A 23826-nucleotide genomic window follows, 5' to 3' on the forward strand; every position below is an offset into this window, starting at 1 on the left:
TTCCCAAGCTAGCCTCGCCACCTTTCACCCAGACCTGCCTTCCCGCGATCCCATCTCAGCCCAGGGCGAAATCATCTGCCCAGGTGCACCCCACCTGACCCTTCCCTTCTCCCCATTTCCCCTGCAGACCCCTTGGTTTTCTGCACGCCCCTCCTCCTTTTTCGACCCACCTCTCCTCTTGCTGATCCCAGACTCCTCCTCCCAGCCCCACAGAGACCAGGTCTCCACAAGTGCCTGTCACAAGATAAATCCAGATTTGTCACCCTGTAAATCCAGATTCTACCTCTACCTGAAATCTTCAGTCCCTAACCCTTCACCTATCCCATCCTCCCTCCTTCCCCTCCTCTCACACCTTTCTGCCCAAATTGGTTTGCGTTTAGAAGGTTATTTTTTTCCCTCTTCAAACAACACGATATACAGTGTTATCTTTTTTTAATAGGTAATACATTTACATGATTCAAGATTCAAAAATAATAAAAACAATACAACAGAAATCCCCCCTCCCACCCCTCTGCCCCAGGTGCTCTCCCCATAGTCAACCTAGAAGAGATCTTTAATTCATTTTTCCTTTTTCTTACACAAATGAGGGCATAATATAAACTGTTGTGCACTTTGCATTTTTTACTTAACTCTTTAACTTGGAGAGCATCTTTGTTTTATTTGATGGCTACTCTATTCTGTGCTTGTACCACCCTTATTAACTGGGACCCTGCCGATGGACATCTAGGTCGTTTCTGATGGTCTGAGCATTCAAACATCGCTATGGTGACCAACCCTGTGTATCCATCGTTCCCTATGTGTTCACATGTATCCACAGCAGAAATTCCTCAAGTGGAGCCACTGAGCCAAAGGGTACCTACTTTGGTTTGTTTCCCACTTCTTTTTTTAAAAATTGAGTCGAAATTCACATAATATGAAATTAACCATTTTAAACTGTGACATTTAGTACGTTCACAAAGGTATGCAACCATCACCTCTATCTATTTCCAATATAATTTCATCACCCCAGTGGAAGCCCCACACCCATTAAGCAGTCTCAAAAATTTGATGCTAAGCGGCAGAAGCCAGACAATAAAGGGCACACGTTGTACGATCCCGTTTATAGGAAACATCCGGAATAGACAAAATCCGTGGAGACAGAAAGTTGCTGAGCGATCGCCAGAGGCCGGGAAGGGGAGGGTGACCCCTAATACGCACGGGGCTCCTTTCTGTGATGTCGACGATGTTCTGAAATCAGCGGCGAAGGTTGCACAACTGTGTAAGCCTACGAAAAACCACAGAAATGAATATTCCATGATTAGAATAGTATTTTACGTGAATTTTATCTCAAAATAAATTGAAAAAACAGCGAAAGGGGCTTGTTGCCGGTATTGTCACGGTCGCTGTGCTGTCTTCTTGGCTCTGGAAGGCCACGTCTACGATCTCCAGCCCGCGGGGATTTGAGTTCATCCTTCTTATCTCCTTGTGGTCTTTCCCCTTGTTTTGAAACTTGTCTGTGTGTCACATTTGTCTTTCTCTCACTGTCTGCTCATGTTTCTTTCTTCTACCCAGGTAGGCTCTAAGCATCTTGGGCCGCCCACCTGGTTTATCTGCACGCGGGCAGCTCATGTTACTGGATATTCATTAGGTACCTGTTAAACAGGCGAACAGGTAAATACATTTAACGAGTGAGCCCCAGACTAATTGTTTCTGACCACCGCGTGCTGGTGGATGTTCTGCTTCTTCAGCGCTGATAGGGTTTTTCAGTGGTGAAATCATAAAGGCGGTCCTAGGTCCTGAGGAGTAAGGACAAGGCGCTGCCTGGACTTACTGTAAGCAGGGCCTGCTGCATTGCAGCCTTCACCTGCCCACCCAGCCTGCACGTCCCGCCTCTAGGCACTGGGAGAGGTATAGGGAAAGGACCTACAGAATGAAAGACCAAAGGACGCAAACAAGGGACCTTGGCAGGAAGACAAGAAGGAAATGAAAACATTTTGCCTAGAGCGCTGGTATTCAAACTTTAGCACCTGCTAAATCCACCTGCCTGCAGGTGACTCTGGTTTCTTAAATCCAGATTCCAGGGCCCCAGAGTTTCTGAGTCCAGGGTGGGGCTTGAGAATCGGCATCTTAAACAGGATCCCAGGGGACGCTGCTGCTGCACCAGTGACTTTGTTTTGAGAACCCCAGGCCTAGATAATTCTTTTCTTTTTTATGCCTATAGCACCTGGTCTTCCTCGGTGGTCTCCCATCCAAGTATTAACCAGGCCCGACCCTGCTTAGCTTCCGAGGTCAGGTGAGATCGGGCCCGTTCAGGGTGGCATGGCCATAGACTAGATAATTTTTTATTCTTTCTTTAATTCTAAACAGACTAGGAAATGCTCCTTCAAAAAGAAAAAGCGATTGCTGGGGGACATCTCTCCCTAAAGAAACACTCTCAAACACCACGCAGGGGTGTTGGCCTTCCAGGTTTCAGCTGTGTGACCTGGTCACCACCTGCTTCCCTGGATCGTCATGCCGGAAATGACAAGAGGAATTGACAGCAGCTTTGCCCCAACCCCTCGGCTGCACAGCACACAGTGCCAGCAGCCAGATGCGAGTATTCCACGCCCGGGAGACGCTTGTGAAGTGGGGCCTCCCTGCACCTTAGGGTTCGGCTTTTGGATTCAGCATGAACACTGCCTAATTATAGCCACTTGAGCTTTTCAACTCATTCTAAAACCATTTCTCAGGCAGTTCGCCCCATAGCCTAACATTAGCTGGTCCCTGTTTTCCAATGTCAAGAGATTCAGCCATTAGGCGATGTTTTAGCTAAGAATCTGTTTGCTTCTGCTGAGCATCTTAATTAATGTTCTAACCAGGGAACTGGCAAAAGTTGGAAAGAAAAAATAGGAGTGGCAGAAATTTCAGATGTGTTAACCTCGGCGAGGTGAATAAAATGCAAATCTACTTAAAGATATTAGAAATCAAGTCTACGGTCACGCCGCCCTGAATGTGCCCGCTCTCGCCTGATTGCAGAAGCTAAGCAGGTCGGGCCTGGTTAGTAGTTGGATGGGAGACCACCTAGGAAGACAGGGTGCTGTAGGTGTTAAAAAAAAATAAAAACAAAAAAATAAAAGTCTATTTTTAAAAAGCGGGATACAAAACAATACCTATAGTACAATTTTTTTAAAAAGATATTAGAAATCTGATTCATTTCAGAAAATAATAACCAGTTCTCAGAAGAAACTAAGCTCGAACAGGAATATGAAATGAGGAAGAGCAAGAAGAACATGGGCCATTCGGATTAGCGTGATCGGCAAGTAACTACGCACTGCAAGTGCGGATGCAAAAACAGGCGAACTTGAGGCTAGAGAGAAATCAATGCACTTCTCTCAGAGAAAGATTTTTTTTTTTTAAGTATAATAGAGTAATAGTTTTGTTGTTTTGTTTTTTTAAGTGTAAGAAAAGGTTTTCTACAAGAAGACTAGAAAATATTAAAATTCGGCTCTTAAAGCTGTAGGGGAGAAAGACTGATTTGCATCCAGGGCAAACTTAACCCTCGATAAAAAGGCATTAAACAGGCAGACTGATAGACTGTGGAAGCCTTGGGGCCTGTCGCTGGAGACCCAGGGGGTGAAGCGCTGTGCCAAGGTCACCCACTCCCTGGTGGTCACCCTGGGCTCAGACCTGAGTCCGCGGCTTCCGGCTCCCTGTGTTTCTATGGCTCTCTCTTAACGTCTAAACGAGATCTTTGTAAGAGCTTTGCAAGTAATGTCCATGCCTGAAGGAAGAACATTTGGTAGAGTCTCTGGAACCACCTGATTTGTTGTAGCAAATTAGAAGCCACGTCCGAAAGGCCCTTCTGTCTAGTGTTCTTTTGTATTGTCTAGCAGCTTCGACATAGTCCATATTGTACAACAGAGCATTTCATTTCTGTTTTTCTCCTCCTTTCTTTCCAAAACCGACTGGCAAGAATTCAGCTCCTACCCCAAAAGTTTTGTTCTATCTTTGTCTGTGTGCGTCAGGGCCCCCGAGTAAAAATAAAAAATGTAAAAAGAAGGGTGGAAGAAAGTTCAAGGGAATTGTCCAGGAAGAGACTAAATACAGAGGCCCAAACCATAGAAGAGAGGAGGAAATTAGAGGACCAACCTGGAAGGCTGCCCTCTGAAGAATGGTGTTCCAGAACATGAAAGAATGTGGAGTGAGGGAGATGATCCAGTCTCCTTCAGAACCATTCTTCATCAGAAATGTCGCCAGAACAGAAGGGCATACTTCTACATAGAAGAGGCCTACAGAATGCCCGGCACAATAAATTTAACGTTCTTTCAACAAATATTTATCGAACACCTACTATGTGCCAGGTACTGTTCTAGGAACTCGGGATCCATGTGAGTGAGCATGGAGGCAGAGACCAGGGTGAGGCTGCTGCCAGCCAAGGAACACCAAAGATGCCAGCAGCCCCCAGAAGCTGAGGACACAGTCTCCCTAGAACCTTCCGAAGGAGCCAACCCGGCTTATGGCGCTGCAGCCAGCATTCCCAGCCCTAGGAAACGCATACAGTAGGTCTTTATTTTCTTTTAAAGGTTCCAATGTATAAACAGAGTGACAAATTTTATAAGTTGAGTTTAAAGCAAATGGACTGTTTAAAATCTAAGGTAGCTAGCTGCCTGGACAAAAGTCCCCCTCCCAGACATTTAAAAGCCCGAATAATAATACTCTGTACCGTGTAATTTTGGCCGTGTATATTTACATTTTCCTAGCTCAAATAATGGAAATTAGCGTTTGTCTGTCTTGGAAGAGCTGTCAGGTGGAGTGAGAACGGGCGGTCCAAGGCCAGAGCGCCAGCGCGGGCCGAGGGGAACCCGTGCGCCGGGGTGCGGAGTGGACATGTAGGTCTCGGGTGCCCCCTACCGTCTATCCTCAGCCACTGCGTCTTCCGTCTCCGTGCAGCCTTGGCCTGGCGCGCCGCGCTCGCGCGAAACTTGGCTGGATGGAACTCCGTGTGGCTTGTGTGAGGGCTAGACCTCTAAGGGACGGTCCATCAACTTAGCTTTATCCGTCAAACCTTGATGGCCACCTACGATGTGCCAGCCCCCGTCCTAGGTAATGCAACATAGAGATTACTGGCCCCCCCACCCCAAGGTTCATGAAATCAGCAAGCTATGGAGGAAAGAGAGCGGGAAGGGCAGCGTTTTCTGGGTGCCTGCTGCAGTTGTTAATAGGGGGTCAGGAAACCTTCGCGGAATATGTGACTTTTAAGCAAAGGCCTAGAGGAGATGAGGGAGTGGTCTTGGCAGTATCTGGGGGAAGGGGGTCCAGGAAGCAGGCACAGAAGCCCCAAGGCAGCAGCAGGGCCCATGAGCAAGGCCCAGAATGGAGGATGGGGGGCTGGCGGAATATCTGGGGAGGTGGTAAGGGGATGGGGAGAAGGAGCAGGTTAGGTGGGGTCTTTCAGATGGCTGTTAGTCTGGGTGTAGAGTTGCTGGGTAAGTCCAGGATGCCCAGTTAAAGTTGAATTTCAGATAAACAACTAATACTGGTTTAGTATAACTGTATCACAAATATTGCATGGGACATAGTCGTACTAAATTTGCTAAATCTGACTACCCTATCAGGGCTGGGCCAGAAGGGGCGAGTTCGAACAGAGATGATTTTATCTGACTTTGTTTTAAAATGTAAGATAATTTTAGAATTAGCTCATTCATCTATCTGACTCCTACTCATTGAATGCATACTATTCCAGACAGTGTGCCTGGCTCTGGGCATTCAGCTGTAAGCAAATAGGATGCCTGCCATTATGGGGAGTTCTCCCTGCCCAGAGGGTTCCATGCCCTTTGGTCTAGACTTAACCATCCTTGACCTTCGGAAACACAAGCAGGTGTCCCAACGTCAGAACCCTCCACAACCAGCACAGTTTACACACACTCAGCACAACACCTGGGCCTCTCCCCTCACTGCAAACCTGTCCTTGCTAAACTGTGGGCTCCACGAGGACAGGGTTAGGTCCGTGTTACTCATAGCTGGCTGCCTGGGGTTAGGGAATTGCCAGGCTTAGTAAGTTTTGACTGAGTAGCCATTTGTTTAAACCCAGTTTTCCAGACTTTCTGATAGTGGGGCGAGCTACCTAACATCCTTCAATTAAATGTATTCTGTTAAGATTAGCTGGACTGGGCTTCTGCAGCTAGCAACAGAGAACCCTGATGAAACATGGATGTGGGAGCAGTCAGATCAAAGATGTACACAGGGTGAAAAACGGTGCTCCCTTCTCTGGACCACCTGCCACATCAGCACAGGTGGTCAGAGCCTCTCAGAGACTGCGGCCCCTGGAACAGCCAGGTGGGGGGAAGGACATGTTTGAGTTTTGTTCCCAACATTTTCTCTCTCTCTCTCTCTCAATGCATACAGACTCTATCCCTTTGGAGAGGATACTGTCTAGTTCCCACCCAGCAGCAAGTTCATGATTTATTCATGTGCTAGTTAAAGAGAGGACAAAATGAAGACATTTTCCAAAGTGGAGAAGAAAGACTATGGCTTATCCATCTAATGAAACAAGAAGGAACCATTTAAAATGAAATGAAACTTGCAATTACTTAGGGATATGCTTACGATAGAATATTAAGTATAAAAAGCGAGAATTAAAATTATATTCTTTTAAACAAGGTTACATTGTATCCCTCTACATATACTTAAATATATATTTAAAATATATCTATATATTTAAATACACCTGTACAGTGGGAAAAAAATGGCAAGCAGGCCGATGAGACGCCAGGGCCCTTGTTATCGGGCCGTGGGGAATTCAGTGGCTCTTTTCTCCTTCCTCAGGTTTTCTGTTAATTGCGAAGCTTTAATTAGCTACACCAAAAGCTCTTGATACACGAAGTTTCCATGCCGCAAGGATTCTCAGGGACAAATAAAAATAGCTTTGAGTCGTAACATTTGAAAAATCTTTCTCGCCAGCTAAGCCATGCAGTTTGCATTTTCCCATTGAAAACCTCTCATACGCACTAAGAAGCCGTCTCCCTTCTACTTGAAAGCCCCAGGGTCTCAGTTTTTTCACCCAACCAATGGGGAACGGGAACAGACTCAGCCGCAACCGGGTGAGAAGAGCGACGGACTTACTAGCCGCAAGACGCTGGGCCTCTGTGCAGGTCGGCACAGGCGTAGACGCCTCATAGGAATAGCAGCGACAACGTAACACCAAGCGGCCGGTTAGCTCAGTTGGTTAGAGCGTGGTGCTAATAACGCCAAGGTCGCGGGTTCGATCCCCGTACGGGCCACAGCTGTGTCTTTTTTCCCCCCGCCACATTATCTCGCCCCCATTTTTTAAAATATTCATTTCGAGGGCTGTAAACCGCGTGCAGACAGGTGAGAGTCGCGGAAGTGTTGCAAACTCCGCTGGTGCGCAGGCGGCCGATGCGGAAATGGCAGGATCCAGCATTCACTGTACCCTGCAGCTGCTCTTGGGGTCTTTTTAAGGATGCCACCGCCAGTTACTTCCTAATGTAGAGCCTCTGAGGGCCCTCTGCAGAGATCCCAGCTCTCCGGACTTCTTAGAGTTGGAATTAATGCATGCCACAAATGTTTTCGGGGAGCCGACTGTGTGCCCGGCGCCGCCCAGGTCGGGAGCACCGCAGTCACCAACGCCCACCCGCATGGAGACAATGACCAGCCAATGACTTCCCTGATTCTAGCGAGGCAGTCTGGCTGTGGAAGCGTCTGGAAACCTTCTCTTGCTACTTTTTTTGCTCTTCAGAGATATCTTAGGCTTCATACTTGTTCCTCGTGGTCCTGCAGTTTGCAGCCAGATGGCAGCTGGGTGACCGTCCCACTCCTGGTTGGAGTCTGCAGGCGTGGGCAGGCGCGTTGTTTAATGAAAGCCGGCTTTTTAGGGTCAATGCCATTTTATATCAGGGTCCTGCAGGGGCTCCGCCATCTTCAAAAAATCTCCAGTGAGAACATCTACTAAATCATTCATTCTTTTCTCAAATATGCATTAAGCTCTGACTTAAATTACAGCTCAAGTCCACAGACCACGAGCGTATGAAGGGCGAGTGCCTGGCGTATGGGAAAGGTGCTCACTAAGTGCCAGCCATGGGACCGTCGTCACTATGAGCAGTTAGGAGAACCCTGGGCGGCGGACACCTGGAGTAGACTCCTGCACACCTTCTGTGCGTCACAGCTTGGACACGTGTGTCAGGCTCCTTGTTAGATGCAGGGACCCAGAGGAGGAAGTAGCCGAGATTGCCGCCTGCAGAACACACTTTTTTTTTTTTCTTTTTTCCAGAACAAAGCCTTGAAAGGGTCTAGAACATGCCTCTGCTCAAAAATATTTAAGCAGAAGGCATTTGAGTTCCCTAACAGTCTTCTCTGCCTAAAAACAGAGCCTTCCAAAAGAACTCAGAATTCCATTGTCATAAATCCCCTTTCCTGGGGACAATCAGGGAAGACCAACCCTTTTCACTGGAGAGGAGTTGGCGGCACACCTAAATGGGCATTGTCACAAAACTACGGTATTTTCCATCGACTCTAGGTAGGGGCCTGGTTATCATTCCTGAAAGTCATTTGTTTTCCCTTAAGCGTCGGTCTCTCTCTTCCCCTATTGAGATAAGGCATAAGCTCCACATTCTAACTGCCTCTTTGAGTCACGTATTTCTATAAACTTTCATTGGTACATTAATAAAAATACATGATTAAAATTGGTCTTTTCTCTTGTTAATCTGTCATTTGTCAGTTTAAATTACAGGCCACCCCCAAATTGAATCTAAATGGGTAGAGGAAAAGTTTTTCCTCTTTTATGGTTTCGAAAAGATGATAAAATGAAGAATTGTGTTCTAGATGAAGGGTGAAGTTCTTGGCTTAGGGGTCAGAGGGCACCTTTCTGATATATAAGGATGGGAGGATGAGAAGGGCTTTTTTTGTAAAAGTTTACCCCCCCCCCAAAAAAAAGGGAAAGGATTAAGAAATTGAAATAAATCCCAGAAATCTGGTCTCCCCTCTGGCCCAAGCAAAGCTCCTAACGAATTAAATCATAACACTGCTGAGAGCATCGTATTGACCACGACGACAATGACAACGAGGATGGTGACGGTCCTGCAGAGAGAAAAATGATCAGAAAGTCTTCCAGAACCTTCTCAGACACCAGCCTGGCCCTCAGATTCCCCCCTTGGGGGCGTGGAGGCCCTCTTCACATCATAGAGCAAATACCAGTTTCCAGCCTCGTCTTCCTGTGGACACTGGCACGCGGAGGCCAGGACACCAGCGGACGTTTACTGTTTGTTGGCCGACAGGCCTCCTGCCCTCCTTGGGGAGGGGAGCTGAGGTGGGCGCACACGGCGGCGGCTTCAGGACACGCAGAGCCCGGAGAGGAGACCGGCAAAGGCTGGGCGGAGGGAGAGAGGCGGTAGAGCTGGGGACTGAATGTGCAGAGAGGCGGAGGTGCATTCGTTCCTTTGCCGGTTCGTTCGTTCGTTCGTTCGTTCATTCGTTCATTCGTATTCACCCACCCATCATCACTCACTCCCTGAGCGGGCACTGAATGAGTAAACTGTCATCTCGACCCTCAAGGGGTGCCCAGTCTGGATGAGCGTGTAGGGAGGGGCGGGTAGGAACCGGGGGGGGGGGACGCCCTGGGAACAGTTTGGGGGTTGGGAGCACCCTCGTTAAACATGCGCACTTCGAATCCTCTCCCAGACCTATTAGACTGGACGGTCTGGAGGCGAGGACAAGGAACCTCCAAGTCCAGACAGGATCCGCAGGTGGAGGATGCACGTGGCGTCGAGAACATCCGGATGGAGAGCCGCCAGGCCAGGGGCTGCAGAACCCCGAAGGCCTCCGCCTCCGAGACCCGGGACAGCTCCGGGCGGGGGCGACGTCTGCGGCGCAAGCCCAGGACGACGCCTCGGCGCGCGGGGCGGGCTCTCCCCGCCCACCGGCCCGCCCCGCCCCGCGCGGCGCGGCCGCCTCCCGAGGTGTGTTGGCCTGCGGGGCACCCGTAGCGGCCCCTCTGCCGGGTGACGCGCATTTGCGCCGCCGTCGCTCGAGTGCCCGGGTTCGAGTCCCCGCGTCGCCCGCCATGGCGGACGCGGAGCCGGAGGCCGAGGACGGCGGCGGCGGCCGGGGCGGCAGCGCCGTGCGCCTGGCCCCGCTGGGCCCCGAGCAGCTGCGGCGGGTGCTGGAGCAGGTGACGAGGGCGCAGCCGCCCGCCGAGCCGCCGGCCTTCGTGCTGCAGGACGCGGCGCGGCGGCTGAGGGACGCGGCCCGCCAGGCCGCCCTGCGGAGGGGCCCGGGCGCCGGGACGCCCCGTCCCCCGCGCCTGCTGCCGCCGCAGGTGAGGCGCGCGAGGCCCCGGGGCGACCGGGGCGGGCGGGGGGCGCGAGGACTCGGGGCCCGGGGCCCGCCAGGCCCGCGAAGACGGCGGCCACCCCGCCCGCCCCCAACCGCGAGCCCCGCCCCCACCCCGACCCCGACTCCCGACCCGCGACCCCCAACCGCGCCCGGTCCCCGCCCCCTGAACCCCGACCCCCGCCCCCGGCCCGCGAACCCGCGCCGGGTCCCCGACCCCGGCCCCGACCCCGGTCCCCGACCCCGCCCCCCAAACTCTTCCCCGACCCCGGTCCCCGACCCCGGTCTCCCTGCCCCCGGCCACACACCCCGGCCTCCGACCCCGGCCCCCGACCCCCGCCCTGGCCTCTACCCGGAAGGACCCTCGCCACCGACCTTGACCCCGCCCCTACCCCCACCCTCCCCCATCATGGACCCTGACCCCTCTTCCGGCCCTGATCCCCGCCGGGGCCACACACCTCGCACGCGAGGTGCACTTGGACCAATACCTTTCACATCTTCTGTCAGCCCGCACCCCGTTCATCTCCGGGGCTGTCAGTGAGCAGGTTGTCCCGGCAAACTGCCAGAGGGGCGCGTCTTCCCCGGAAGACCGAGGCGGAGGGTAGAGTCAGCAGTCCTTGTCGCGTGTTTTGGTTTTTCGACCGGGTGGTTCTGGCTGCAGGGGTGTACCCAGCTGGTCCTCAAGACCCAAGAGGTGGCTTGCTAAAGTTTGAGAAGACACAAGTGTGATTCTGCCCAAACTTCTCAGAGTACCTTGGGTAATTCAGCCTCTATGGGCTTCGGTGTCCTTGTCTGCACCAGGGATGGCCCGGTGGGTGAGCTTTCTGGCTCATACTCCTGCGGAGCCAGGCGCAGCACACGCGGGGTGGCAGAAGGGTGCCGGTGGCTGCCGTCCGCAGAGCCGCTGCTCCGCGCCCTGCACGGTCAGGCCTGCTCGGTTCTCAGCAGCCACACGCCAGTGTTTGTTTCAGCGTTTTAAAGATGAGCAGCAAGCTCAGGGGGGTCGGGCGACTTTGTCTAGGGTCCCCCGGGTGTGGCTGCACTTCAGGGCCTGTCAAATATGACCCCAGCTGGGGTTTGGTGTGACAGCTTAGGAAAATGTCCAGACACGACATTTTCCATCAAATGAAAGCCAACTTTGACTAAGAGTGAGGCGGCACGATTGTATTCTGTAGCCAGTCTAAGTGGGATGATACAAATTCCGCCTGCATTCGCGGTAATGCCGTTGTGCCGTCTGTTCAGCTAGTGCCCTTTGTGTGCCATGGGGCCACAAGGGCAAACCGGATGTGCGCCTTGCCCCTGAGGAGGTGGTAATCTAACCACGGAGGTAAAACAGGACTCAGACACCTTCTAATCGAGGTCAGACTGCTAGAGACACAGGTAAAGAATAAAACGCATTTAGAGAAAGAGGTTGTTTCTGGCTGGGGGGCTTAGAAGAGACTTTGTGGCAGAGGTGGCACCTGAGCTAGATTTGGCGAGCAGAAAATGCGGAAGCGGCGAGGTCGTGTTGGGGCTGGGGCGGGTGTGCCTTTCGAGGGCCTGTGGTTCTCTGGGGTGACGTGATCAGAAGACACAGACCGAGTGGACACTCCTGCGGGTCCGATTTTGGCTCCCGTCCCTCCTCACCCTTCTGTTCCTGCCCCACAGAAGCATTTCTAGTTTCCTCCAATACTCCGCGCCCCGTTCCACGCATCCACCCGTGGTTTTCCTTACACCCAGAATACCTTTTCCACCTGCAGAAATTCAGCTCGGAGGTCCTCTCTCCTGGGGAGCCCAGCACCCCCGGGCCGCTCCTGCCCCCTGCCTCTCACGGCACCTGCTGCACCTTGTCACTGCTTCCCTTAGGGACCCTGGTCTGCCTTCAGAATCGTCAGCGGAGCTTTGGAAAGTACACATTTCGGCAGGAGAGCCTGAGCAGCAGGTGTGCTAACGACGGGAGCTACCCCCCACCTCCAGGGGCAAGAGGACTTGGCCTGTGTTTATGTGTGGCCCCCAGAGATACTTAGTGAGCTTTTGCTGAAAAATGAATGAAAAACAAAGTGCCAAGTCTAATACCCAAATGGTAAACTAGTCTCAATAGCAGAGTAAACATTTAGGTCAGTTTTGCCACTGTGGTAATCCATAAACAGTAGTGTGTGTGTGTGTGTGTGTGTGTGTGTGTGTGTGTGTAATGACATATCAGAATGAGAGAAACATTCTAATAGCTGGTAGAAAACAAATGTGATTCTTAAAAGAGATGCAAAGTAGATCTAGTTGTCATTTGATTCACGGTGGCCCGGGATCGGGGCCTCATGGGATGCTGGCGCCAGCTCCGTACACTTCCTCATAAAGCCGTATATCTCATTGTCTGTGCTGCTTGTAGTAGGTGTATAATGCGCATACGGACAGATGTGTCCCACCGTGATTTCAGCGAGGGTTTTCATTCTCTCTGTGTGACATTTTCATTCACCATCTACTTGGTAAAGGGTTGAGTCTAAAGAGGGCCTGTTGGTGGCCCTAAATCAGTGGTTTTCAACTGTGGGCGATTTTGCCCTGTAGGGGCATTTAGTAATGTCTGGAGACATTTTTGGTTGTCACACATGGGAGGTGCTATTGGCATCTTGTGGACGGAGAGAGGGGCGCCGTTCCGCATCCCGCAGCGCGCAGGGCAGCCACCAGGACAGTCACCGGTCTGCAGTGTCGGCGCGCCGGGGGCGAGACAGCCCGCTCCGGGCGGCGAGCTTCGTCTCTCTTCCCTCTCGTTATTCCTGCTCTCTGAGGGCAGGGACTTTCCCTGTTTTGCTGTCCTCCCCTGAGCCCGACTGCTGTATCCCTGACCCCTGTCCCATTGCGTCCGGTGCAGGTCACTGCTCAGTAACTGTGGAACATGGCCGGCGGCAGCTGCCCTGTGGGGGCTGCTGGCTGTTCCAGACAGCGCTGCCTTGACTCTCCTAGACGTGTATCTCTGCCTGCACCAGTGTTTCTTAGGGGAGCCAAGGAGCAGAATTGCTGGGTCCAAAAGCATACGCATTTAAAATTTTGTTAGATGTTAAAAAAAAGTTGTTGACGTTACGCAGACCTACTTCTAGGTGTGTGTCCTGGAGAAGCTCACACCTGTGCACAAGCACATCCGTGAGGGTTCAGAGCCGGCGTCAGAGCTCAGGGTTGGAGACCACCTGTCCGTCAACGGAAGAGTGTTGCTCTCCTGCTGCAAGGAAACCAACCCGCTGGGGCCACGTGCCTCGATATTGATGAATTTCTCCAGCAAGAGAGAGAATGAAACCCCAAAGCCCTGCCAGGTTGTGGGAGATGATAGTCATTTATGTAAAGTTTAAAAACACGTCAAAACTGAACTGCATGTGTTTAGCGATACTGCATACGTAATATAAAGAATGCACGAGAATGGTAAACGGCACATGCAGGACAGGGCGAAGAAAAGGGCATTCGGCTGGGCGAACTGCGGGGCCTCGCCGGCGCTGGTAATGCTGCACGTCTCGGGTGGGGGGCAGGGACCTGGGGTACAGGTTCTGTACGGCCTGTTTGGTTTCCAGAATTTCATTAAAAACTTAAAAATGAGCGCACATATTGAATTGAGTCCAATTTAGAGTACTAAAAACTCCAAGGAAATACACGTGATAAAACTATAAGAAGGGTATTTCTTAATAGAATTAAGAGATCAATTCAGTGAGTTACGACTAGTATTTTTTTAAAAGCGTCGTAGACTAGATACTGTCGTCAGAAGGCATTCATGTAGGCATGAACTTTTTATTTATGTCTGCGAATATTTCCAGGAACCTACGGATGTGATGTAAAGTTTATCACTAATCTGGCCAGAAAGGTTAAGAAACCCCACTCTAAAAAGTACAGATGTATAGACTTCTATATACCTAAGAAGCACTTTATTATTTAGAAAAAATACTTCAACGGTCGATTTGAGAGCAAAATTGTGGAAACGTTGATAAGCATAGTGCTTCTTTTCTCTTTCTCTGTTTCAGCAACTGGAAGCCATTTGCGTCAAGGTGACATCCGGAGAAGCGAGAGGCCAGGAGCGGCCGGTGCCCCCTCCAGCCGCCGTCCGGCCCCCGACGGGTGGGCCGAGCCAGCCGCCTACGAGGCCGCCCGGCGCGCTGGGGCTCAGTGTGCCCGGGCCACAGCTGTGCTTCCTGAGCGGCTCGCCGTCACCTCCCGTTCAGGTGTTTGTGCAGAGGACACTGCCTGCCCTCCGACCCGTCTCTGCAAGGACCGTCGCGGCCCCCCAGGCTCTGCGTGGGCAAGGCGCCACCTTGGCCCCGTTGTCAGCCTCTGACCCCCCAGCAATAACATCTGTTTCATCCGGTTCAGCGAATTTATTTATTTCCAGCCTGCACACAAAACACACTGAGAAACTGAAAAAATCTTTAAAAGTGAAAACACGTTCTGGGCGGATCTCTCGACCTCCCAAGTATAAAGCTAAAGATTATAAATTCATAAAAACAGAGGATTTGGCCGACGGTCACCTGTCAGATTCCGACGATTACTCGGAGCTGAGCGTGGAGGAGGACGAGGAGCAGAGGGAGAAGCAGGCGCTCTTCGACCTGCCCAGCTGCTCCCTGAGGCCCAAAACCTTCCAGTGTCACACATGTGAGAAGTCGTACATAGGAAAGGGGGGGCTGGCCCGGCATTTCAAACTCAACCCAGGCCACGGCCGACTGGAACCGGAGACGGTGGTGCCTGAGAAGGCCAACGTGAGCGTGGCCCAGGGCTGCGTGGAGGGCAGGACCGTCAGCCTGACGTCCCCGGGGCTGTCCACGCCTGCTCTTGTGAGTGAGGAGGGGCCCGGTCAGCTGGGGGTGGCCTGCAGGAACCATTGCTATGGGTGACCCTGTTCCTGCCCATCATCCTTAAACGAGCCCTTATAGGGTTAGAGGAGGGGTCGGGCAATGGCTCCGGCAGAACCAGAATCACACTGGGGCATCTGGGACCCACCGCGGTTAGCACCGCTGCCAGCTGAGCGAGGCCACGTGGCCTCCCGGCTGGTGTAGCCTGGTCTGGTGAGTGTGTCTGGTGGGGGCGCCGCGGCCATGTCAGAGCTGGTGGGGGAAGCTACTCACAGGGCGCTCGGCCGACGCCTGTGCAGCGGGTCTTGGGAAAGGTCGGACCGGGCCGGGCGGTAGTCCGCGGGGTGCCTCCCGGGGACAGCGGTGACAGCTGGATGTTCTCTCTCTGTTCCGCCCCTCCCAACACCATCCAGAATGGCCAGCCCGTGGAAGAGGCGTCGGTGTCCGAGCCAGCAGACGGAAGCTACTCGGCCCTCCCGGGGTCAGAGGGACACCCGGGACCTGGAAGTGACCGCCCCACGGTGCCTGCGGAGCCCAGCGCCGCCGTGCTGGAGGAAAGCGGGGTGGCCCGGCCACACCCGGGCCCCAGGGCAGCGGGCGCGCGGAGCGCGGCACGGAGCCGGGCCAGGCGCAGGCTCGCCGAGGTGCGTGGCTGACACCCGTCCCTGACACCCTTTTCTGTGGCGCGGTGCGCGCCGTTCACACTGGGGCTTCGGGGCTTCTGGATCTGAAAGTGGAATGCCCAGATCCACTAACCGGCTCGCCGGAAATGGAACTGGGTGGGCGAAGTGCACGGTGAATTCAGGGGGAACCTTAACCCGAAGGATCTCCTAGGTCACCTGTTCCAAAGGACCAGGCTGCCTTATTCAAAACGAGATGCTTGTCTTTGTACGTTTTGGAATAATTTTAACCTGTGTTTTCATGGAAGCCACTTAGATAACAACAGAAATGTGTTTTTTTTGTTGTTTTAAGTTTCGAGGTATAAAAGCATATTTCAGGTTTTGAACCCTGGAATCTCCATTTCAGCCCCTTGAAAGTAGGTTTATTGAATTTGGTTGAATTGACTTGGAAAAGTGGAACCCTAACCTTATTCACATTGCTTTTGGCTAGGGTGTATTTCTTGGCCTGGTAATGGCCAGACGAATATCTTCAAGAAAATAGCAAGAGTGTGAGACAAGTTAGCAAGACAGCCGGCCCCAGGAAGAGTGGCCGTTGGGGTCCCCAGCCTCCAGACTCCTGCAGACAAAGGGAAGAGGCTTCAGAGGACGCGGATTTCCTAGTTTCCTGTTCTAGTGGGAAACGTAAATGCTGGGGAACTGGCTTTTTTCCCAGCGGGGCTCATTAATCGGGAAGGGCTAGTTTTGGGGAGTAGGAGGCGCTGCAGTCCTTGACTGGCCCACTCAGCATCAAAACAGCGACCATCTACTGGGCTCTGCGGGGCGGCTCAGCCATACCAGCCGGCCTCGTGCCCAGTTCCAGGTGCACCCCACTTCCCTGATGACGTAGTTGTCATCTTGGCTCAGACGATGAGGACCTGGAACTCAGCCTGATAACTTGCACAAGGCAACTGCGCAGGGAGGTGGCCGGTCCAGAATTCTGGGCCAGGGTGTTTGGTGTCAACACAGTAAGAGCATGTGACGGGTTGTCTGGGATCAGTGAGGCCCGTTGGCTCTGTGTAACGGCAACTCTCACATGATGCCATCAGCGGTCTGCGCTCGGCGCCATATCCGTCACACAGAGAAGCAACCGAGGACCGCTCCGAACAGGGCGAGGATCCCCCGGCTCCGGGCGGTAACTTACGCACTGAGAGGCCGCAGGGATTGGGCCCTGTCCTGGGGAGGAGGGGACGGTGTGCCCCAGGTGGACACGGCCCCACTCGGGGGAGACAACCCTAACCACCAGGCGTGCGAGAGAGCGAAGCAGGGAACAGGAGGGGCCCTGCGCTGTGGGCTGGGGCGCTGAGGTGAACCCCCACCTCCGGAGTGTTCTCTGAGGGCGTTTGCAAGTCTCAAACGCTTTTTCTTAGAAGTCGAAGGTCCTCCTTTGCTTTCCCGGTTGCTGACTGGCCACTGCCGTCTGAACCCCCTCCAGCCCTCACAGCCCCTGAGGCCCTCTGACCCCCCAGCCTCGTAAGACTTGGTCTTCAGGAGCCCCCCCCCCCCAGTCCCCCTCACTTGATTGCTGCCCTCATCCATCCTCCTGGTTTCCCAACCCATCTTCCTCCGCGGATGCCCACATCCGTGCTTCCTGCCCAGAACTCCCGCGCGTCAGAGCCCACAGCTGGCTTCCTGCCCCACCCCTACCTTGTCAGCGGTCTGCCTGGACCCTCAGCAGGCGTCCGTGTCTCCTCGTTCCCTCCCCGTGTCCAGCTGTCACTAAGCCCGGAGGACTGCCTCCTTCCCGCGTCTCCCTCCCTGACACCGCCCCATCCTGCCTCACCCCTGGCCTTCGGTGTCCTGACTGCGGGCTGCCTCGGGACTTGTCTGCGTTCCCCTCTCTCGCGCTGGCTGGTGAGCCCGGAGAGGAAGGAACAGTCCCCACCATTGTGTCCGTCTCCATGGCCTGGTACCCACGGCGCGCTCAGTGCTGTCGCGGGGGAGTGGAGCTCTGAGTCCAGAACTGATCACAGGGCTTTGTTGACGGGTGAACAAGTGAGACCTTTCGAAAAGCAGAACGTTAACAGCTGAGAGTTGCTCAGTCGCTGAGATTTGCATGAACTACGTCATCTACGTTCTTTGTTACACCGACTTCTGGCCACGGGGAAATTCTTGCGGCCTTTCAAAGATGTCAAACTCTTTCTTCTGGTAGTTTCTGCACCAGTGTGACCGGGAGGATCTCGTGGAGTTGGCCCTGCCTCAGCTGGCCCAGGCTGTGACTGTGCATGAGTTTCTTCTGATGAAGGTGAGTCCTAGTGTTTCTGAATGCTCTAGGGGATGACTGGAAGTTACTTAGAAAGGCATCCTCCACACTTATTTTAGAGGGCCAGGCCTTTCGGGATCGGTTTGTCCTCTGGGACAGAGCTGAAGGGACCTGCTGGTCCTGGCATGGGGGCTGGGGCCTGCGTGGCCCGATTTCAGGCCACCCCTGGGCTCGGGACTGTTTCACTTTGCGTGGGAGGCACGGAAAGGTAGCCGCACACCTTGGCCAGCCCACGGCCCTCGCCGCCTTTCTCCCCGGCCGCCACCAGCTGTCCTCACGGCTGCCTCCGCTCCCACTCTGCTGAGCCCCCTCCGCTGAGCCGCCCAGGCTGCCTGCGGCCACCCTTCCGGGGGCGTCAGCATGACGGGAGGCAGGGGTAGGCCTGGCCCTCCTCCCGCCTGCGGCCACGGGACAGACAGGGCCTCAGGGCTCCTCTGCCTCCCCCTCCTGCTCTCCCCAGGCCCATTCCGGTGTCCCCTGCTGAGCACAGTGCCGGACACAGCAGGCCCCCTGCGGAGGGAAGGAAATGCCCGCCATCGACAGTGGCTCCTGCCCTCCTTAAAATGTCTTGTGTTTTCCACCTCATTGGTTTGGGCTTAACCCGTTTTTGTCATCTTTCATCTTCACGAAGGTTGGAAAAGCTCATCTAGCAAAGCCTTGTTTCCCAGCCGTGTACAAGGAGTTCGAAGAGTTGCATAAAATGGTCAAGAAAATGTGTCAAGATTACCTCCATAGCTCTGGCCCATGGCCTCAGGAGCCCCTGGAAATAAACGATAATGAGGTAATAGTCTCACGGAAGAAGAGCTTTGATCGTACTGCTAGCCGAAGGCAGGGCGTCTGTTGAGAAGGAGAATGTTGGTTTCTATAGTGACACCTTCATCATTAACTTCTTTTAGTTCTTCTTCCCATCAAGTGCAGGTCTTTTCTTATTCATGTAAAAGCAAGAAACGCTTTTTTTCAGCAAACTCAGAAATGCAGATAAGCTAAAAGAAAATCGCAAACACCCGTATCCCGCCCCCTTACTGCTGATCACAGCAAATACCATGGGCAGCAGGGTGTGTCATTTTTTCCATTACGTGGGTTTTGGGGGACGGTTACACAGGGACCAATAGCTGTTATTTGTGGTGGTTTCGACGTATTTCTCATTTCACGGTCATTGTCATCATCGAATTTCCTTTAGCTGTATCGGGTCCTTGACAGAAATATGTTTTGAAGACATGATTTGTCTTATTTTGGATAAAACCTTTTGCTGAGCATAGCACACACCACGTGGTCAGTTCACTCAGGGGCCCCGCACTGTGTCCAGCATGACGCGGGATCCTCGTCCCCACCGTCCATGCCAGTGAGCATGTCATCGACTCTGGCAGAGCCCCTGCAGAGTTCGCAGAGGGGACGCTCTCGGTCTGGTAGGCACTGAACTTACCAACCCTGTCTTCGTCTAACCTCCATCTGCCGCCCTTGCTTCCCTGCCCATCCCCCCACGGCTGTGCCCCCCGATGTCCCTGCGAAATGACCTTTCCATGCGCTTCGCACATGGACTCTAGCCCGGCCTTCACAGTGTCCCTGGCACAGCGAGGACAAGACTCAGGTAGGCCATAGGGCTTGCCAAGGTCACCTAGGCCGTGGGCAGAGAAGTGGGCCAGCTCGGCTCTGAGCTGCCAAGCCCACGTCCTTTCTGCCAACCGGGAAAGGGGCCTGGCTCCGGAACAGGCGGGATGATTCGCTGACGGTACCAGCGAGAATTTGGAAGAAGAGGTGTGATGGGCGAGAAAGCCACGCTGCCATCGGGCTAGCGTTATTGAGCTCGAGGTGACACTACAGAGCGTGCGAAGTCTTTTAAAGACCCGCTCAGCGTCCCCTGCGCTGTGCTGACCCACCGCCCGGTCCGGCGTAGCGTCGCTCTGCGTTGCCCAGCGGCCTTCGCTGGCGAGACGTCCGCGGCTCTCGGCGCGGGGCTCTGGCTCCTGGCGTCGCGTGTTCTGAGCGAAGCTTCTCTCTCGTCCTCAGGTCGCCGAGTCCTTAGGGATCACCGAGCTCCTGAGGGGGGAAGCGGCACGCCCAGGTCGCGGCCCCTGTGTGCGCGCCAGCCGAGAGGAGGCCGGGGAGGCCGGGGAGGCCGCTGGAGGCCGGAAGAGGGGCAGCGAGGTGGGCGCAGGCTCTGCCCGTTCCGTGGCGACTGCTGCGGCTCGACGCCTTCAGCGCGCCGCGCCGTGCTCGGGCCCGAGGTGCGCTGGCCTGCTTGCCCCGTCCTAGCTGACCGGGTCTTCTCTTCCCAGGCCACAGAAGAGGGGCCGGCCTCAGCGAAAAGGACCCGGGCGGCCGCTCTGCCCCAGGACACCACTGAGTCCCCTGCCGACGGCGGAGGCCCGCAGAAGCCGGCGGCCAGGGAGGGTAAGTGCCTCGTGCGTCAGGCCCGCTTTCGGGGGTCAAGTGTCCCTGTGGCCGCGTTTAAGGGACCCCTCTGGTTTCTAAGGAGTTCACCCCAGCCGCCCCCCCATCCTGTTTTTTCACGTCTACCACTCCCCCGCCCCCCAGCCCCCCGCGTGGGTCTCGAGGTCTCTGAGGTTGTCCTGGGCCCCGTACGTGGGGTGGCGGGGGCCAGGACAGCGGGGTCTGCGGCTCAGCTTCGTGGAGACTCTGCTTCGGTGCCCGCGGGACCCAGCATCCGGGGACAAGGCACACTCCGGCTTGTGTTCGGCTCCAGCCGGGACGATCCCTGTGAACACCTGGCACACTGAGAATGGTGATAAACCCCAAATCCCCCCAAGGCCTCCTGACCCCCTGCCCGATGCGAAGGCCTCCAGCTTGGGGCACTCTCCACTTTCCAACTTTTTACTTAATGAGTAATGAGTCGGGGAGGGCGGATTCTTTCCGGGGAAGCAGTGACGGCCCGGGCACCTGCGTGGAACCTGGCCCCCTCGCCCGGCTGGTCTGGATTTCCTCTTGGAACTTCATGTGTGTCTGGAAGCTCCCAACCCAAGTAGCAAGGAGAGGTTACGGTTTCATTTTTCTGGCAAGAAAGTGAATCCGGACCAGCTCGCTCAGACAGTGAGTGCGGCGGACAGGCCGTGCCGCAGCTCACAGGTGATCTGTTTGCACACACTGTTTAGGTTTGGCCCCTCGAGCGAATGGGGACACCTCCCGCCGTCCTGAAGAAGGCCACGCGGCGCCCACCCTTGACCGCAACACAAGCGCGCCCCAGGCGGGCCAGCGGCTTACGGCGTTTGCCGACTCGGCAGCCGGGAGTGGGCCTGCGGACCCCCCACTCTCCTGTCCGGGTGTCGGCGGGCCGGGCCATCACACCCAGCCCGGGACGCTGACCCGGGAGCCGGCGGCAGCGTCTCCCATGGAGGAAGCTCAGGGACACTCTGCAGACCCGAGTGCTGGGGGCTCCCTGGGGAGCTGGGCTCTCTGCAGCAGCTCGCCACCCGTGGGGGGAGCGGCAGCCTTGCCACCTGCAGGGTCTGGAGGGGCCGAGGCTGGGAAGCCCCGTGAGATGCCTGACCACCCCCTGGGTGGCCAGCCGGCCAGCCCCGGCGAGGCCTTGCGAGCGGAGGTCACAGCCCCTCCACTGGACAGAGCCTCGTCCCCGGACCATGCCTGCACCGCCATGCCCACGCTGGGGCCTCGGCCCGGCCAGGCTGGATCGCTGGCTACTGATGGGGGGCTCGGGAGCCATGCGGGGGACTTGGACCAGTTTCCCTGTGGGACCGGGGTGCACGCGGACCAGAGGGCACTGGGGAGCATCACCGTTGTCGGTGAAGCCATGGCCTTTGAAATCACCAATGCGTGCCGCGAACTTTTGTCTCAGGGACAGGAGCAGATATTTATTCAGACTCCCAACGGGCTTCTCTTGTCCCACCCGGGTTCCATAGTGTCTGGGGAGGAGGGCATTGTCATTCTGACCCCGGCGGAGGGGCCCGCCCTGCAGACGGCCCCCCCGGACCGCGGCCTCTAGCAACCGTGGAGGCAGAGCCCTCGCAGTGAAACAGGGTCCCGACCGCAGCCCTAGGTTTGTATGTATTTTATCCGAAAAAAGTCTATTTCAAGTAATGTATATTTTTCTAATGTGAATACCGACACAGGTGAACATTTTATTTATAAAGAGTAACGTCTTTCTACCGCACGGCGTGCGTCTCTCTCCTCGGCGTCCGGGGGGCCGTCACACCCGCGTTCCTCCCGCCGCCGGCCTCGCCGAAGCGGCCGGAGGCCGTCGTGGTCGATTCTGCTCTGACTTGACCATCTGCCGCCTGGTCCCAAACGACCGTCCCCTTTCTCCTTAGTGAAGTGCTGCCTCTCCACCAGACTGGTGCATACTAGAAGCTTCTTCTGGGTTCAGTACATGAGTAAGCTAGCCGTTCTGGACACATTTTACTGGGAAGTGGGGAAGAAAGTTGTCTTTACTCGCATTGTATGGCTGAGGCGAGTGAGGCGTAAAAGCTAGGTGCCCCGCCCGACCCAGTGGGCCGGCCCCGGTACGCGTCTCTGTTCACGTCACCGTCGCAGCCTGCGCGTCAGCTTCGCCGTTACGCAGGTGCTGCTATAAATGGACAGTGGATTCGCCGATGGGCGCGGACCTGGCCCCAGCCTTCAGGGCTGCCTCGCCCGCGCTTGGGGCGCCCATGCCGGACCCCCGAGGGCAGCGTCCGCAGGGCCCCCACATACAGGTCGATACTGTAGCCGCGGCGTACAGCACCGCACCGGCACGTGACCTTCGTGCATAGAAAACAGGCGAGAATCTGCTCATCAAGAACGTCCTCTTGTACACACGGCACTCACAGTCTGAGCTACTCGGGCGCAGGCGTGAAGAGGTGCCAGGGCACGCCCGGGACTCGCACCGCCCGGGGGACGCCATGGCGCGGCCGGCGTGGGCCTTCAGCGTTTTCGGCATTTCCCACGGTCTCTGGCACCCAGCCCGAGTCCAGCCGCTGGTAACGAGTCCCGAATGAGATGAATGACAGTTCCCTTTCCACTGTGTTCCCTGGAAAGCCGGGCGGCCCTGCCGGCGCACCCCTCTGCTCCGGGGCACCAGGTCCTCGCCAGGTCATGGGAGTGGGGCGCGCGTGCCCGGAAGGGCCGGGCCGAGGAGAGTTGGCCCCTGATGCCCTCTGAGGCCCCCGTCTGTAAGAGAAGGCTTCATCTCGTCTGGGGAATGATGCGCACACAGCATAAACGTCCAGGGCTGCCGAGGGCCTCTGACGGGCACGTCGGCCGACCCCCGGCCTCAGGTCCCCTCACCCCGGCCACCAGTGCCCTGACCTCCACGCGCCTGAGCCCTGTCTGTGTGGGGACGTGGCCCGCGTGCCGTCCCCCTCTACGCTTCCACTGTCCTTACGTCACGGGTTGGTGGGCAGTCAGTCGGACACCGAGGTGTGAACACTGCTCACTGCCGAGCCTGGCGAACTGTGGCACTCCGTTGGCTTTGGTTTTTCCCAGAGACGATTGCTTTGTTTTTCCCCATTTGCTCAGGGTTCTTTTTCCTTTTTAGTTTTTATTCTTTGACAATTATGTATGCACATAGTTTAAAGTGTCAGTTCTCTGAGACGTATTTTTTATAAAAGCCCCTTTTTTTGATTTGATGCGTGTATATCGCAACGTGATTACCACCTAGCGTTAGCCAGCGCCCGCCCCGCCTCAGCCAGCGCCCGCCCCGCGCCCCACAATGGTCGCTCCTTTCTTCACCATCGTCTTCTCCAGCAGTCACTTTCCGGGCTTCGGCTGTCTCTTCGGCATTTCAACGTCCATCACTAAATAACAAGCGTGTGCTCACTCTTGCTGTTTCAGTTTTAGGCACTACTTACCGACTCAT

General features: G+C 55.0%; 1 protein-coding gene, 1 non-coding gene and 1 pseudogene across 2 annotated transcripts; 2 read left to right on the forward strand and 1 right to left on the reverse strand.

Annotated features, from left to right (window-relative positions):
• Positions 1-2191: 2191 nt before the first annotated feature.
• Positions 2192-2310, reverse strand: LOC118600949 (annotated as a pseudogene).
• A 4854-nt stretch (positions 2311-7164) lies between these two features.
• Positions 7165-7238, forward strand: TRNAI-AAU. The gene has a single exon. It is a non-coding gene; the product is annotated as a tRNA-Ile (tRNA).
• Positions 7239-10012: 2774 nt separating this feature from the next.
• ZNF839 (zinc finger protein 839) lies at positions 10013-22143 on the forward strand. The gene is made up of 8 exons (XM_016165999.2): positions 10013-10288; positions 14277-15080; positions 15512-15742; positions 17907-17999; positions 18649-18798; positions 20025-20162; positions 20294-20408; positions 21128-22143. The coding sequence occupies exons 1-8, from the start codon at positions 10034-10036 to the stop codon at positions 21973-21975; spliced, it is 2634 nt and encodes an 877-aa protein (XP_016021485.2). The 5' UTR covers positions 10013-10033; the 3' UTR covers positions 21976-22143.
• Positions 22144-23826: the final 1683 nt, after the last annotated feature.

Source organism: Rousettus aegyptiacus, unplaced genomic scaffold (genome assembly GCF_014176215.1).
Source record: "Rousettus aegyptiacus isolate mRouAeg1 unplaced genomic scaffold, mRouAeg1.p scaffold_m13_p_3, whole genome shotgun sequence".
In the NCBI taxonomy this organism is placed as follows: Eukaryota; Metazoa; Chordata; class Mammalia; order Chiroptera; family Pteropodidae; genus Rousettus; species Rousettus aegyptiacus.